The 17,436-nt window shown below is 41.4% G+C and overlaps 1 protein-coding gene across 2 annotated transcripts in view; it reads right to left on the bottom strand.

Annotated features, from left to right (window-relative positions):
• The window catches only part of CASP7 (caspase 7), a 30,285-nt gene extending 13,602 nt beyond the window's left edge, over window positions 1-16,683 (bottom strand). The window contains exons 1-2 of one of the 2 annotated variants that reach the window (XM_061635947.1): window positions 16,456-16,683; window positions 12,227-12,345 (exon numbers count right to left, since the gene is read on the bottom strand). Coding sequence is in view for 1 of the 2 variants with exons in the window: in XM_061635946.1 (XP_061491930.1) it covers window positions 12,227-12,345; window positions 16,069-16,083 (134 nt within the window). In the remaining variant the exon portion in view is untranslated. Of the gene's footprint in view, window positions 1-12,226; window positions 12,346-16,068; window positions 16,423-16,455 lie in introns of those variants that run through there. The other variant, XM_061635946.1, reaches the window with a different exon arrangement.
• Window positions 16,684-17,436: the final 753 nt, after the last annotated feature.

Here is a 17,436-nt window from a genome sequence, read left to right on the forward strand (position 1 = left end):
TCCGGCTGAGTTGCTACTGAACACCGGGATGGAGAGTACGGGGCAAGGCCCTGTCACTGTACAAATGCACCAGTGGAGTCAATCCAGTGCTTCTGCCTGCACATTTGCAGTGCACTGACCTCGTCCCTCCCTGTATGCAGCAACAACTATCGGGATGAGATCAGGTGAATGGCACAGCCCCACCATGCCCTCCGCTACTGCTGCGTGTGCTTACTTCCTTCAGATGCAGAAAGGAATATGGGTATGTGATATTAGGATTATGTAATTTACAGGTGGAATGAAGCCTCTGGATTGTCAAGACTGGGAATAAATACAAGGAAGCTGGCCTCTGCCTTTGCCCAAACAGTGCAGTGCCTTTCACAAAATGTGAAATGCTTTGTGTCCAACAGACAATTTTCAGTGCACCTTTGCAGTCTCCCACAATCTTGTCCTGGGACATCTGTGCAGTCTGCCATTACCCCAGGAAAAAAGAGTCTGTTCTAGAACATGTTTAATCCTCAGCCCATCAAGGCAAGATTGATAGGAGTAGGAAAGCTGTTTTTGCATGCTTGTCTGCCATCACTGATCTCCCGATTAAGCTTCCGAGGACCTGAGCTCTCAGGAAAACGATTTGTAAACTTATTCTATCCCAGATGCACATTTGTCACATGCAGGGCACTCATGTGGTGAATCAGGAGAGGGGCTGGACTGCTGACCTCACCCCTGATATACTGTCCCCAGACTAGCCTTGCTCCTGACATCTGCCTGTTGAGTGTGGATGTCTGAAAAGGAATTCTCTCTGTATGAGCAGCTCCACACAGGCAAGGGCTCCAAGTGACCAGGACACCTGATTCTCCAGGTGTCCTGATCACATGGAGCCCCTCTGCATGAGCAGCTGCTTACACGTAGGGGTTTCCTTTTCAGATAATCATCCAAAAGACAGGGTTAACCCAGGGATCTTGCTCCTGTTCCAACACATAAGAGCACTACATGCAAGTAACATGAATAGGTCTAAGGGTATTTATTTATTTTTTCAATCTGCCTTTACATCATTGTGATGAACCCTATGTCTGCGGTTGTTAAGCTTCCTCATATTTATATTCTTCATTTGGGGAAGCTATTATAACAATGCTGTAGAACCCCTATGCTGTTCATGATTAGATACATATTTCTGTAATCCACCTAAACTATTGTGAGAAACAATTGGTACTTGTCCAAGGATTGGCAGGAAATTAAGGAAGCAAATTTGCCGAGCAAATACATATGGCTTTGGAATTTCCCTTATTTGCATGCCAAAGCCAATGATTATGAATAGATAACTGATTTATGTTCTTTGATTTATGCTCAGGATAAATCTCAGAGAGGGTGATGCAATATATTTTAAATGAAAAATGAACCTACTTCTAAACTTATGTTTCTCCTTACAAAAAAGTAAAGTTTAAGACTAAACACAACCTGTATCAATTACCGTGAAGTTTTGCTCCTTAAACTTGACCAAAGCAACATTTTATAATGTATATAGAGATGCAAATTTTTAGAAACTTTGAAGCAATGAAAAACACTTAAAAAACCCAGAAATGTTTGAGAAAAATAGAAAAACATGTAATAATTTTTTTAGTAGCGTTCACAGATCAAAATTCATTAAGAATGTAAAATGTATTATATAACTTTGCCATTAAATTATCATGTTTGTTATATTAAAAGTACAGCTAATTTAGACAATAATTACAAATGTTATGTTTTTGTTGTTGTTACAAATGAAGCTACAAGCTACTCAGCTATCAGGAACGTAGCAACTCTTGTTTTGCCAGTTTATGAGAAACAGGCAAAAAAGAAAAACAGGAGAAACTATCAACATGAAAGTAAAAAAAGAACATTATTATGCATTTTGGAATTATTTGTCTCCTCTAGACATCCACAGCATCAAGTACCCATAAAGCACTCATTTCCATAAAAAGAGCTGAGAAAAAGAAAGAGGAAACCAAGAGTCAGTCTATACTACATGAAATTTAATCTTTAAAGTTGACAACGAGGAGAATGAACTTGTCAAGGATTCTATACCTTGGCACAGTCATTAACCAAAATGGAGCCAATAGTCAAGATATTAGAAGAAGGCTAGGACTGGGGAGGGCAGCTGTGAGAGAAACAGAAAAAGTCCTCAAATGCAAAGATGTATCACTGAACACCAAAGTCAGGATCATTAAGACCATGGTATTCCTGATCTCTATGTATGGATGTGAAAGCTGGACAGTGAAAAAAGTGGACAGGAGAAAAATCAACTCATCTAAAATGTGGTATTGGAGAGAGCTTTGCGCATACCATGGACTGCGAAAAAGACAAATAATTTGGTGTTAGAACAAATTAAACCAGAACTATCACTAGCAGCTAAAATGAAGAAACGGAGGTTATCATACTTTGGACACATAATGAGAAGACATGATTCACTAGAAAAGACCATAATGCTGGGAAAAACAGCAGGAAGTAGAAAAAGAGGAAGGCCAAACAAGAGATGGATTGATTCTATAAAGGAAGCCACAGACCTGAACTCACAAGATCTGAACAGGGTGGTTCACAACAGATGCTCTTGGAGGTCACTGTTTCATAGGGTCACCATAAGTCGTAATTGATTTGAAGGCACATAACAACAACATTTACTGAGCTATATCATTTTCTGCTTCTTCATATTTGTCATCATATTTATCATAGACTTCTAAAAGCTGAAGGCTCACCTAAATGGAAACAAGCTTCTTTGTCCTTTCATATGCCATAATCTAAAATGTTTCACTTTTTCAAAAAAATAAAAACAAAAGTCTTTGACAAAACCAAAATCCCCTTCCCCGTGTTTTTCCATGTTTTTCAGGCCTTCACATCTCTAAACACATTCCCATTATGCCAATCACACCTTAATATTTTCAATATGATGCTTTCTTTAATGCATTGCTGTTGGGTGTTACTGGATATTCTTTACACAATTAATTCTGTGCAGGGCTGAAGCCTTCTTACTTTGTTGACAGGTAACAGACATTTTAAGCCCCCCCCAGTGCTATGCTTAAGTAAAAAGCTTTACAATCATATATATGCATTAACTGCATACATGAGAGTCACATTTAATTAAAATGAATACTTAGAGAGTTAATGTTCATTATTAGAGATTGAAAAAACATTTTCTGTAAATCAACAAGCTTTTGACCCCTGTGAGTAGGAATGTGGGGTTCAGTGCTCTTCTGTCAAGGTTCCTTCCTAGATATTGTTTTGTGTTGTCTGGATATGCTATTGTGTCTAACTATAACCATATGAATATATATATATATATTTAAAATTTGAAGCTTTCTAGTTCTCACAAGTTTGTCTGCTCTGTTACTGTAAGCTTTAATACAAATGATAAGGTTTCTGTACCTAGGAACATGCCTGCAATAAACAAGTAACTGAGGTTGTAATCCTATCTACCCTTATTTGTGAGTCCCAGTGGGACTTTCTTCCAAGTAAATATGTATTACAATTGCGCTGGCAATTTGGCTAGTTAGGAGGGGAATCTAGCCATTCCTGGGTAACAGTGTGTCTTATTAGCAAGGATAGCAAGCTATAAGGACTCATCTACAGAATAATGAGCTAGTGCTCATCCTATCCCTTCAGAGCTTATGGGAGACCTACTATGCTTTGCAAAGCTCTCTCTATCTAGCAACAGCAAGTGAGCGAGTATGCAAGTAAGCAAACAACCACCCACACCAAAAGCTAAACACTCATATACTCAGGTATCTTACTGCTAAAGTGGTTTAGCTTGCTACAGAGTTAAGAAAAGGATGGCAATGAGATGTTGAATTGGCTCCTTTGCTGTAAACTAAAAAAACAGCCTTCTCCTTAGACCAGCAGCTTAACAATACTGACCAATTATGAAATTGTGAACAGCTTGGTAAATGTTCCAGAATTCAGTTTTCATTAATCAATTGCATTAGATCATTGTGCTGGGAAAAATAGGGTACATTAACTGTTGCTACCTCATTAATGCTTTTTCATTTAAATCTTGAGAACTTTAGACAGTATTTATTTCATAAGAGTTGCCTAATATGCTTCTTGTTTTTCTGCATGTAAAAATAAACTGAAATGCAAGCAGGTAACAAGTATAGTTGTCAAAGAAATATCAATGATCAAAGTAGTAAGTTATGCAAAGAAAACCTTGAGCAATAAAATACCATAATGGCTGCCACATTTTCCCCCCAGTGTGAATACACTGAACAAGGCTAGATGTGGAGTTGGTAATTAGAAAAAAAGATGGCTGCCGATTCAATTGCTGCAGGAACAAACACTTTCCTGGGAATAAGCCCAAATGGACTCAAATGGGGCTTATTTCTGAGTAGGCATATATACAGTGCCTTGCAAAAGTAATCAGACTCTTAACCAATGCACTCATACTAAATTACAAATAGTACATTGTAATTTCGTTCTGCATGATTTTTTATTCTGAAACACTGAAACTCAAAATCAATTATTGTAAGGTGACGTTAGTTTTATGTTGGGAAACGTTTGTAAGAAACATAAACTGAAACATGTTGCTTGCGTAAGTATTCAACCCCCATAGATTAATATCTGGTAGAGCCACCTTTCACTGCAGAAACAGCTTAGTCTTTTGGGGTAGCCATGTACCAGCTTTGCACACCGTGTCAGAGGGATTTCGGCCCATTCTTCTTGGCAGATTCCCTCCAGGTTGTTCAGGTTGGGTGGACATTGTTTGTGGAGCGCAATTTTCAAAGAGTACCGCAGATTCTCAATGGGATTGAGATCAGGACTTTGACTGGGCCACTGTAGGCATTCACCTCTTTGTTCTTGAGCCACTCCAAGTGAATTTCCTCCCAAGCTTCAGTTTTCTAGTGGACTAAAGCAGGTTCTCTTTTCCTTGTATTTTGCTTCATCCATTCTTTCTTCAATTTTAACAAGATGCCCAGTCCTTGCTGATGAGAAGCATCCCCACAGCATGATGCTGCCACCACCATACTTCACTGTAGGGATGGTGTGTCTTGAGGCATGGTCAGTGTTAGGTTTGTGCCACACATAGCACTTTGAATTTTGGCTAAAAAGCTCTTACCTTGGTCTCATTGACAAAACCTTTTCCCACATCGCAACTGGGGCGCTCTCATGCTTTCTGGCAAACTCCAGATGTGCTTTCAGATGGTACTTTTTGAGTAACAGCTTCTTTCTTGCCACCCTCCCATCCAGGCCAGTGTTTTGCAGAGCTCTTGATATGGTTGACTGGTGCACCATTACTCCACTCCATGCCACTGAACTCTGTAGCTCCTAATCAGGGGTCTGATTACTTTTGCAAGGCACTGTAGTATTGCTCTGCCAATGTCATTTTAAGTACAACAAAACAATAAACAAAACATTATGACTCTCTACTGCCTGTGGAGAGGATCCTCCAACTCATAGGGGAGAGAAGACAGTCCTTGCAGATGCAAAGTCATTTATACATATCAGCTAGAACCCATAAGTATGGCAGAGACACCAGTGAATTCACTGGGACAATGACTATATGACAGTGAATTATATCTCAAAATGTTCTTTCCTTCACAAAGAATCAATTTTAGATAGGAGCATCACAGTCTCTTCAGTCATAATATGGTATGTTATTCTATATATGCTCTGTTTTCTTCTATTCTAGTACCAGACACTAGGGCCAGACACTGATAATCAAGTCTTGGGCCTGATACCCGATAGGTTCCATACTTCAGATACTACTTTCAGTAGGATTTAGCACACAAACTGAAATACTTCCGATTTTTAGAAACTATTTGAAAAGCTGCCCTAACTCCTTAGGAGATCTGACCTAACATATATACATAGATCTGACAAGTGCTTCAATCCCATTTAGTATACTTAGGGCTCCAATAACATCATCCTGTTGATGAAAGGAGTTCTGCTAGCACAATGGAACTCCCCCCCCCTGAAAAAAATCTGTTCTTAACAGTTCCCTCAACCCTATGGAGCAGATCTGGGGGAAGCACAGGAAGAGGATAGGAACTTCTCCTCTGGGCAAGCAGAAGTCCTTGAACAAAAAGGATGACTTTGTTGGATACAACCCTGTGGGGCCAGTATGGAAGAAGTGGGAAAAACAACAGAATACGACAACTCTCTCCCCCCCCCCCCAGCTTGGGCATCTTTGCAATTCACGTAGGACAAAACGTTTGACTCTTATAAATAATTTGATATCAGGAATAATCATTGGGATTATCTAGTCTGACCTTCCAACTGAATGTACTCCTACAATCTTTTTATTATTGAAAATTTCTATAACTTCTGTCTAGACCCGATTTATATTTTTTGCTGGTGTAAAAACATTTCATTCTTTTCTCTAACAAGCTCCAGCTTTCATGCCGCTCATGTAGCTCCTCCGTAAACCTATTCATCAATGGAACTCTAGACTACAGCCTGTTGTTATTACATGGCACAGTACTTTGGAGGGCCCCTTCTGTTATCTTTGCATACAGCCAACAAGGGCAACATAACAGTCTGCATCACCTCTTTTGGGAACTGGGGCAACATTAACATGGGGAAGAGATGCAGAGTGGACTTCACCCACATGTCTCAGTAACCTGTGACTGGCCACATACAGGCAGAGTTGTTCACTTGTGCAATAAATGCTCTCCTCCTTGGCAATGAAAGTTAATTTTCCAAAAGTCAGCTTTTAAACGACACAGCAACTTAGGGCACAGAACATGACTAGATCTGAAGAGGATAAATGAGTGCAAACTTCTTAATTAAATTCACCCCAATATCTTTTTCTATGAACATTTTGCTTGTCTAAGAGATGACAGGAACCTGCCAGCCATCAGAAGTGGGTGGAAATTAACAACCAAGGAAGGTGGTGGTGGAAGACAAGACAGATAACAGAAATAGGCTGGTATAAAATCCTGCCTCTTCTGTTACATCTCAGAAGCTGTCAACGTAAGTAGTTATTAAGCTATGTGCAGGTATTGTTAAAAAAGAATTCAAGGCCCCTGGAACAAGATGGTCTTCCAGGCTCTTTTTCTTCAGCAAATTATTGCTAGTCACATAGCAGATTGAGCTTTTGAAAAGACAAATGACCCAAAACAATAGCACTCAGGTGATTACAGTTTTGGATGGCAATTCAACAGCAATCTCTAATCTATTAGTCTTATTGTACACAGGCTTTGAAAAATCCCACTTGCAGATGTGGATCAGAATATTGAAAGTTCAAAAATATGCTGAATATCTATACGTTATATCTAACTTGCTTTAAATAAATGTACTCAACATTCACCAAAGTAGGATTCCTGTGTACCCTATGGAAGCACATGCCCTATTCCTCCATTAGCAGCATTTCATAAAGTACGACATGGATGGCATATGCATGCCTATATGCCCAGTTTGTGAGAATCAGCATGGTGTAGTGATTAGGGTGTCAGACCAACCCTACTCAGCTACTCATTTTTCTTGGCAGGTTCAATCCCGGTTGTTCAGGTTAGTTGGACATTGCTTGTGGAGCATAATTTTTAAAGAGTGCCACAGATTCTCAATGGGATTGAGATCAGGACTTCGACTGGGCCGCTGTAGGACATTCACCTTTTTTTTCTTGAGCCACTCCAGTGTTGCTTTGGCCTTGTGCTGGGGATCATTGTCCCGCTGAAAAGTTTCTTTCCAGGCATCAGTTTTTTAGTGGACTGAAGCAGGTTCTCTTGCAGTATTTCCCTGTATTCTTCCTTCAGTTTTAATAAGATGCCCAGTTCCTGATGAGAAGCATCTCCACGGCATGATGCTGCCACCACCATAGTTCACTGTAGAGATGATGTATCTTGAGGCATGGGCAGTGTTAGGCTTGCGCCACACATAGTGCTTTGTGAGTTTTGGCTAAAAAGCTCTTACCTTGGTCTCATCTGACCACAAAACTTTTTCCCACATCGCAGCTGGGGCACTCTCATGCTTTCTGGCAAATTCCAGACGTGCTTTTAGATGGTACTTTTTGAGTAACAGCTTCTTTCTTGCCACCCTCCCATCCAGGCCAGTGTCCCATCCTGATATGGTTGACTGTTGCACCATTTGAACTCTGTAGATCCTTCCAAGTGATTGTTGGCCTCTCTGTAGCTTCTCTCACAATTCTTCTTGTTCGAGCACTGAGTTTTGAGGGACGGCCTTCTCTTGGCAGTGCCTGGGTTGTGTGATGCAGTTTCCACTTTCTGATTATTGAGCTGAACACATACCCCATTTCTAGAATTGAAGATCTATATGCCACCCTGGCTGGAGGAAAAACTTTCACAAAAATCAACTTAAGTGATGCGTACCTTCAGATTCCTCTTGAGGAAAATTCAAAACAGTATGCAACAATAAATACTCATAAAGGACTGTTTTGTTACAATCAGCTCCCTTTTCACGTTTCTGTTGCCCCTGGAATTTTTCTAAGGGCTATGGACAATTTGTTCCAGGGTATGCTGCATGTCTGTGTATATCTTGATGATATTCTGATTACAGGAACAACAGAGGCAGCACATTTGCAGAACCTAGACCAAGTACTATCAAAGCTGTCATTTGCAGGCAACGGCTTTCACATTTCACCTTGCTGAAGTCATCCACGCTCCTTATTCATTATGACAGTCATAAAGAACTTCTCGTCTTGTGGAGTGGGAGCAGTGTTAGCCCACCAAATGCCTGATGGATCAGAATGTCCTATTAATTATGCATCAAGATCCCTAGCCCCAGCAGAAAAAAACTACTCACAGCTAGAACATGAAGGGTTAGCTGTGGTTTTGCAGTACAGAAGTTCCATTCATATCTACACAGCAGATGTTTTGTCATACCATCAGATCATAAGGCCCTTCAGGGTCTGCTGGGAGAGAACAAGCCAGTACCGCCAATGGCATCTGCTAGAATCCAGAGATGGGCCTTGACGTTGTCTGCATATGACTACCAATTTGAATATAAACCACATCAAGCCCTGAGTAATGCCGATGCCCTTAGCAGACTTCCACTACCAGATTGCCCAAAGTCAGTACCTCAGCCTACTGAAACCATTCTTCTTGTTGATGTCCATATCCTTGATAGATGCAGCAAAGATTAAATGAGAGACAGATCAAGATCCTGTTATCTAGAGTGCGAAGAATGGTAATAAATTGATGGATTGAGGGGGTAAGCACAGATTTACAGCCCTACTATCAGCATAGGGAGTCCTTGAGTATCCAAGATGGATGTTTATTATTGGGGTCTCGGATAGTAGTACCACCAGGGAGTCAGTCTGCTGTGCTAAAATTGTTGTACGAAGAACATCCTGGCATTGTACGGATGAAGGGATTATCACGTAGTTATGTGTGGTGGCCTGGAAGAGGCCAGCAGATTGACACAGTGGTGAGACAGTGTGGACTTGTCAATCTGACCGCCATGCTCCTCCAAAAGCACCCTTACATCCATGGGAATAGCCACAACAACCGTGGGCAAGACTTCACATCGATTATCTTGGTCCATTCATGGGGGAAATGTTCTTAATAATAACAGATGCACATTCCAAATGGTTTGAAGTTTACATCATGTCAACCACTACTGCTGAAGCAACTGTGGATAGACTCCGCCTGTCTTTTTCTACTTTTGGACTGCCGGAAGTAGTGGTAAGTAATAATGGGCCACAATTTACAGGTGTAATTTCCAAGAATTTTTGGAGAAAAACCACATCAAGCATGTAAGAATTGCTCCATATCACCCATCTTCCAATGGCCTAGCAGAAAGAATTGTACAGACCTTGAAAGATGGACTAAAAAAAATGACATGTGGCAGCTTAGAGACTAAATTAGCCAGTTTCCTTCTCCAGTATCATGTTATACCACATTCCACCACGGGAAAATCACCAGCAGAATGACTAATGGGTAGGAAATTGTGTATACACCTGGACATCCTACACCCTGATGAGGCTATTAAGGTGTGTGAGAAGCAGGAAGCACAAAAATTCTACTATTACTTAAAAAGAGCATCAAGAACCCTAACAGTGGGCTACCTAATTTATGCCTTAATTTTGGGACTGGACCTCACTGGCTGGAAGGTCATCTTGTAGCACAGGCAGGGCCCCTCTCATGGGCAGTGGAATTACCAGATGGGAGGCATATTCGGCAACACCAAAATCAAGTGACAAAATCATGGAGAAGAGTTTCCTGCAGAGGGTCCACAGACTGAAGTAGAAGAGCAAATTGATGGGGAACCATTACACTACCCACTTGATACAACCAGAGAGATTGACAGGCCCACAATTTCTACATCAGATCCTAACACTGTTTTAGCTGAGACACCTGCCGAGATAGAACATACAGTGACAGTGAGGGACAAGCCAGGAACACCCACAGTTGCACTACACCATTGAAAAAGAATTCTTAAGCCCCGGGGGAATCTGAATTTATAAATGCAAGGGTTGTTAAGACCAATGTATCAGGTGTTTAGTAATATAGGCAGATTGTATGTTGATAGTATAAACTAAAGGGGGAGGAGCATAAGATACGTTCATGTGGTTGCCACCTAGTGGCCAAAAAAGTAAAGTGCTTTTTTAAAGAAAAGTTGGATCTGAGCATGCCTGAGGTCTGTGATTTTTGGGGTGTGGTTCCAAGATGGATTCCCAACTAAGAACTGTGTAAAAGAACCTAAGAAATAAACCCAGTTATTGTTTGCATATTACTAGTGTAGCCTACATATATTATACTAAGCATTAACTTTTAACATGTAACAGGTAAAAAGCAGATCTCAGACATCATAAAGCTTTCTGTTCACTGTATGGGCTTCTAACAAGCAAAAAGTGATATTAGTCTGCCATCTAGTGGGAATAAAATATACAGGGTTCTTTTAAAAAATCCATAGACTACTTCTCTCATAAAACATATATTTAGCCTTGAAACTAAAACAAGGGCAGAGAGCCTGGGGCCTCAAGACGTTGCTGGACTTCAATTCCCATAAGATGTAGCCTGGGGCAGGGATGATGGACTGCAGCCCAACACACAACATCTGGAGGGCCACAGAGGGAGGGTGAGTGGATACAGGAGCAAATGTCAAAAGTATGTGAAGTATTTAGGGCAAGGGCAAGCATCAGTTTGCACTGGAAAGGTAAGTGCTGAAGTTATTTTTTACAGTATATGTCCCTATCTGAACAAAGATTCCTTCCTGCCTTTGTGAACTAGCTGGGAAAACAGATGATAAAGTGTGCAAGAAGAAGACTCTCCTATCACATGCATGTTTCTCCAGCTACTTTCTCGAGATATTCCCACATGGGAGAGGACAAAAACAGAGATATATACCAGAATTCATCTCTTGAGCAATCTCATTTTTTTTAAACAAGAATTAAAAGGACCACACGTGGGGAAAAAATCTCAATCCATAGTTTATAGAACCACTAGGAAGAGAGTGGGTTATTGGCAACTGAAGGAAAGGAATAGAGGCTGTTCCATAGTTTATGCTGTTTTAGATGACTAACTGCAACAATTTTTTAAAACAGTTTTCACGGGAGTAATATACTCACTCTTAAGCCTTTATAGTATTCTAATCTGCTAACAAGGATCATTTTCCCATGACCATATTTAAGTGATTATGCATCAGCTTAATAGGCTGAGTTATGAACAAACCTTTTGGCTGTGCACACAGTCCCTTTACTCTTGCCTTTGTGCAAGCAAACAAACCAGGAGACTTCCATTAGCTTTTAGCTTCAATTAACTATGCTTAATAGCTTTGCACAAGTCAGGATATTAAACCATGGTTTGAAGTTGGCTTTAAATCCTGATTGTTACTATTAGGCTGTCCTTCTCTTGTCCAATCCATCTCTCAAACCCCTTTAAGTGGATTGTGGAGGCAGCAGGCTTGCCTCCTTCCTTGCTAGCTGATCTATCTGAAGGGAGAGCACCCAGCTTATCATGGGAGACTGGCTGCCTTTCCTGTAAAATTGCCAGATCCCAAAGAAAAAATCCATCATACTAATATGAGCTTAGCGCTGATAAGGGGTGTGTGGGTCCATCTAGAGCTATTTGGGATGGACACACACACAGGAAAAAAGAGTCGTGTGCAGTTTGCAAACGTGAGATTAAACTGTATTTAGAATAAGGGGGAGGGTGAAATAGACAGAGCAGTTTGTAGATTTGTATTTTCATATATTATCAGTGGATCGAGAATAAAGGAAAGAAATTTTGAGAAAATGGTTTGTTTGCATGTAACGTATAGAAGAATTAAGACTGAAACTTGCCTGGACAAGAGTTTTAGACAAGCTAAAAAAAGTTTGTCTTACTTTCCAAAGATTGATGACCGCTCTCTTCTATCTGGCTTTGCATCTGTAACATCACCATGGTCTTTTTCATCATCTTCATGCACCTGTGATGGCACAGGATCAGAAAGGTCTCCTGGCAGCTATTTCGAAAAATTAGAAGAACACTAGGATTATCGAACTTTAAAAACCCATTTCCTGCCCAGTTCAGAACTGCAGAAAAACTGTGTGACTAGAGCTGAAACAAATATTACTTACAAAATTCAGGAAATTTTAGAATTTGAATATAAGAGCCTAAATTTTGCTTTTGAAGTTTAACTTGGAGAAACGCTTTCCAAAATAACTATCGAAATCTAGCTCTTCCCTTCCTTGTACACTCATCTATACACACGGAAGTACAGCTGGTAAGAAAAATCCACCTGTGCATACAGAGATGTATGAATGACCCAATACCTTTAAGGCTATGCTCCTTTTCAACTTGCTTGGGTGTAAGCCCCACTGAACTCAATGCAACTTAATTCCAAGTATAGGATTGTGTGTCACGTCTTGTTAATTAATTTTAGGTGAATGATGTTAGGTATTAACTTGCCACACTGAATACTTTCACACTATGAGCATGATCCAGTTCTCTGCTACATAAAGAAATTTCTTAACACACAAGAGCCCTGCTGAATCAAGTAAATGGCCCTTCTAGTCCAGCATCCTGTTCTCACAGTGGCCAACTAGATGCCCATGGGATGCATACAAGTAGGACCCAAGTGAAACCAGGCTCTCCGCACTTGTAATTCCAAGCAGCTGGCATTCAGAGGAATGCTGCCTCCGACAACAGAGGTAGAGCACAGCCATTGTGGCTAAGAGTCTTTTCCTCCATGAATTTGACCAATCCTCTTTTAAAGTCATTCAAGTCTTGCTGTCATCCTTCTCCTTATCAGCAATTCTCCTGATAAGCAGTGAGATGCACTTGTGAGAGGATGCACATCATGCCTAAAAATTCACATAAGAAACCAAATGGACTGAATCCTTAGCTGCTGCTGTTGTTTTGCTAGCCTTTTAAGTTCAGTAGCATCTGTTATGGCCACAAGACTTAAAACTGATTTAACTGGCAGATCCATCAAGCCTTGCAAACAAGTCTGCAGCAGTTACTACATTTTTTTTGCTACTAGTGCACGCTCCCACAAATACCAATGTCAGGGCACAGTCCATACTCTCTGCTGGAGTGGCAGAGCGAGGCTGCATCTGAAGCCTGGCTGCTCATGCTGGCTAGGATAGGAAGGGTGTGTGTGCACGTGGCAGGAATTTTTCTGCATCAGCTCCACGCTGGAACAGCAGATAGACCCTGATCAGGCTCATCACTCTTAGCTACATTGGCTTAGGATCCAGCAGATCCCTGGCCAGGTCAGTGTTCTCCCACCCTAACACCACATTTTGGGGCTTAAGATAGCTATTGCTGGTGGTAGCTTTCTGGCAGGTGCAATGGCCCTTCAGTCTGACAGAGCTCCCCTGCTGCCATTGGGACAACTTTGCAACATCCAAACTCCCTCCAGCATGGCAGATCAGGGGTTTGGATTGCTCTACCTGTCACTTATGTCCTGAAAGGAAAACTATAAAACAAAACCAGTTTTTATGAAGTTTCTGTTTCCACAGTGCCCCGTTCCACCGGTGACTAAACAAATAACTGTTTGGAAGCAGGAATTAATCAACTCAAGCTTTAGTTGAGAGAAAACAGTTTTAACTAAAGGGAGCAAATATTACTAATCTTACTTCTGGAATGTTACTGCAACAGGATGAAAAAGAAAAGAGGACAAAAAGACAGCTGCACCAATATATCATTCCTAATGTGTTTTGCGAATCAAGGGAATCACTCGAGTGAGCTACAAGTGGGGTAGCCTCAAATAAACTTTTTAAGGAAGTATTAGGATAATTAAAGAAACTCCCTTAATAAAGAGATGCCTCTTGAAATGTATCAGGAATAAAATATGGGTGCAACTGTTTTTTGGTCCTGTTCTGCTTTTACATCTGTTTCTAATCTAACAGCTAGGATAATCAAAATATAAAAATTTAAGGATTCTTTCCTATGAATAGTGGTAATCCTCCCCCACATTGGATTTAGGCTCTCTCACACTTCCTTAAATAACTAAATTGATACTGAAATGGCAATATACAGATGTATTTAAATTTTAATTAACTGGTTGAAAGGCAGGAGACCAAAACAGCAAACAGCCATGATGGGCAACTTTTGGAAAAATAATTTCTGAATGTGCCCATTTGAGTTATGAGAAATTGTTTAAGAATTTCTCTCCCAACCCTTCCATTTCAGCTCTAATTAACACCCGCAAGTCTTCTATAAATCAGTTTAAAAGAATCATACATTAACGATTTGCATTTATGAGAAATGATTAACCAGCTATATCTTATAGCATTTTACATATTAATCTGTGCTCATTTATACTGATCCAAGTTCAGTAAGATAAAGTTTATGGGAGCCAAAGAGCAACACAACTATTCCACAAGTGCAAGAGGTTGTGGCCTTTTATTTCTTTAACAGCAGTCCCCCAAGCCGAGGATACAGATAGACACGCACACACACATACATATACTAGGTAGGCCCAAGCATTTTAGTGCACTTGAGGTAGCTCTTTGGATCCCAGCCTACATAAAACACTGCTAATTGTAGCAGAATCTTCCATCTTATACTTCTGCTCATGATGCATCTGGATAAAGTGCTATCAAACAAGCAACCCTGTGGGAGGAAGGGTGGGATAGAAATGTAATAAATGAATAAATCCAAATCAGACACAAAAGTTTAATCAGCCTCAGGCAGTCAAATGGTTACATCTGGAACTCATCCTGTTTTTTCTTTCTCTTTCCCCACACCACCTTGGGGATAGAAAGGTGCATTATTACTTCTTACCTGGTAGGCACCTCTGGTTTCCAGATGAAAGGGTGACTGCCAGATATGAAGTGGTTCAACACCTCACTTCTGGAGGGCTGAAGTGCCTAGAGCTGCATACCACTTCTTTTACCTTTCAGGCACCCTTGTTGTCAGGAATGAAAATTGGGCCCGAATTGTCTGCATTAATGAGCAGCTAAGGAAGAATCAGACTCTCCAGGCTCAAGAAGGGGGTCATACCTACAGTAGGCTAATTTTAGGATACAACCTGAAAAGAGCCAAACAGCATCCAGCCACATTTCACAGAATAATGAAAAAATTCTGCATTAAGTAAACACCATGGATCAGGATTACTGTTGCTCTTCAATATCCTTGAAAGGTATTTAATACATGAGAATTTTAATTTACGAAGTGATTACCAGAACAGCAGCAGGTTAATGTAGAATTCATGGGTATGATCTTTCATAGAGGTCACCAGACAAGTTGTAAAATATTAGATCTTAAAGTGGTAGACTATAGAGAGAGCGTTCAGTTTAGGGTGGGCTAGAAGATGAGCCTTAGCCACTGGCAGTTGCCTAACAAGCAGAAATTCATCAGGTGAGGGTGTTTCTGTACTGACAGGCCGAAATACAACAGCGGAGTGCAGGAGGGAATGAATATTGAAAAGGAAGTGGGCACACGCAACCATTGATCAGTTACTAGATGGAAAGGGTTACATTTAGATTTGAGAAGCTAAGAACCTGAAAGGAAATGGAACGGGATGCAATCCAGCGCAAGAAGCCAAAAGGGATTATAGGATAAAGTTAGAGAATTAATGCCTCAAAGGTAAGGGTGGGGGTAAGGGTGGGGCCGGGGCAGGGCCAAAGGAGAGTGGACAACGGTAAAAACTCCGAGGCTAGCCCTGGCTGCACGTAAGGAGGAAGGCAAGCCATGGGGAGAGAGTCCCCTCCACCCCCAAACCCTGTGAAAGACTTGCCTGGGCGCGCTCCATGACGAAGGGGAATGCAAGGAGTTCTGCTCCGTTGGCGCTCTGCTATGTGGAAACCGCGAAAGTGAAACCAAAAGCCCCGTCCCGGCCTCCTTAGACTCGGGCGAGCGATTCAGCGGCACAGGAACTTGAACTCACATTCCAAGGCCCTGTCTCTGAACCCGAGCCGGCGAATAGCGCCATCTCCTGGGCTCAGGTCCCAGGGAAGCCTCCCTTCCGCCGGCAGCCTTTGGAATGTGAGCCTCCTTCTCCCTATCGTGCAGCGTAGGGGCTGATTCATCGCTCTTAGCCACCTTGGAATCACGGCCACATCAGCCTTCAACACATAGGGGTTATTCGCACCTTACTCTGTACCCAGGTAGAAGTCCCCTGTACCTGGGTTTAGCTGCTCTTGAAAAACAGTCTACACGTGGTGATTTGAAAAATCACTAAGTGTACCAATCCCCTGAAGAAAGAGGTCTTTCCTTCACATGTTGATTCTCCCTGCATGCTGTCCACGAGGAGCTGATCCTGAGCAATTCGGTTTTCTCCCAGGGGAGAGCCTGAAGCTTAGTTCTAGGAGCAGCAGCAACTGCTGCTGCCAGTCAGGAATGCGATCAAGGAAACGTCAATTGCTGGAACCTCGAAGCAGAGCAGAAAAGAGGAACAAGGCTAAAATGGAGGCAAGGGCAAGAAAGAGGGACAGGAGACCACCCTGAAGCAGAGCTTCTGTGTGCTAGCAAGGGATGAACTTGAGGGAAGGACAGAGGCAAAAAAGGGGGTGGGGAGGTTTGAAAGACTCACACTGCAATTTTTAAAAAAGTCTACTCAGAAGTAAGTCTCATTGAGTTCAGTGGGACTTACTCCCAGGTAAGTGGAGCGAAGCTGTGACCGAGCAATGAGCTTGAGGGAAGGAGGAAAATGTCTACTCAGAAGTAAATCCCACTGAGTTCAGTGGGGCTTACTCCCAGGTAAATGGAGTACCTAAAAATGTGAGAGAGACTTGTCAGGAAACTAGAACTAGGAATGGACTGTTTAAACTGTTGATGTTTAAAAAATAAGTGTCTTTTACAAACTTAAATGGAGTTCAAGCCTCTTGTGGACTCAGACAAGTGAAAATTGCTATCTTGAGAGAAGGGCACAAGAAAGCAGGGTGAAAAGAGAGAAGGGGGGAGAGATTCTGAGGGCTCGCACTGTAATTCTAAAAATGTCTACTCAGAAGTAAGTCTCACTTAGTTCAATGTGGCTTACTCACAGGTAAATTGAGTTAGGATTGCCTAAAAAAAGCACGAGTTCTATCAGAGAAGCTAGAGCGAGGCAAAGACTGTTTACATTGTTAATTTTTACAAAATTCCTAGTACAATCCTAACCCCATGC

This window comes from Rhineura floridana, chromosome 7 (genome assembly GCF_030035675.1).
Source record: "Rhineura floridana isolate rRhiFlo1 chromosome 7, rRhiFlo1.hap2, whole genome shotgun sequence".
Taxonomy (NCBI): Eukaryota; Metazoa; Chordata; class Lepidosauria; order Squamata; family Rhineuridae; genus Rhineura; species Rhineura floridana.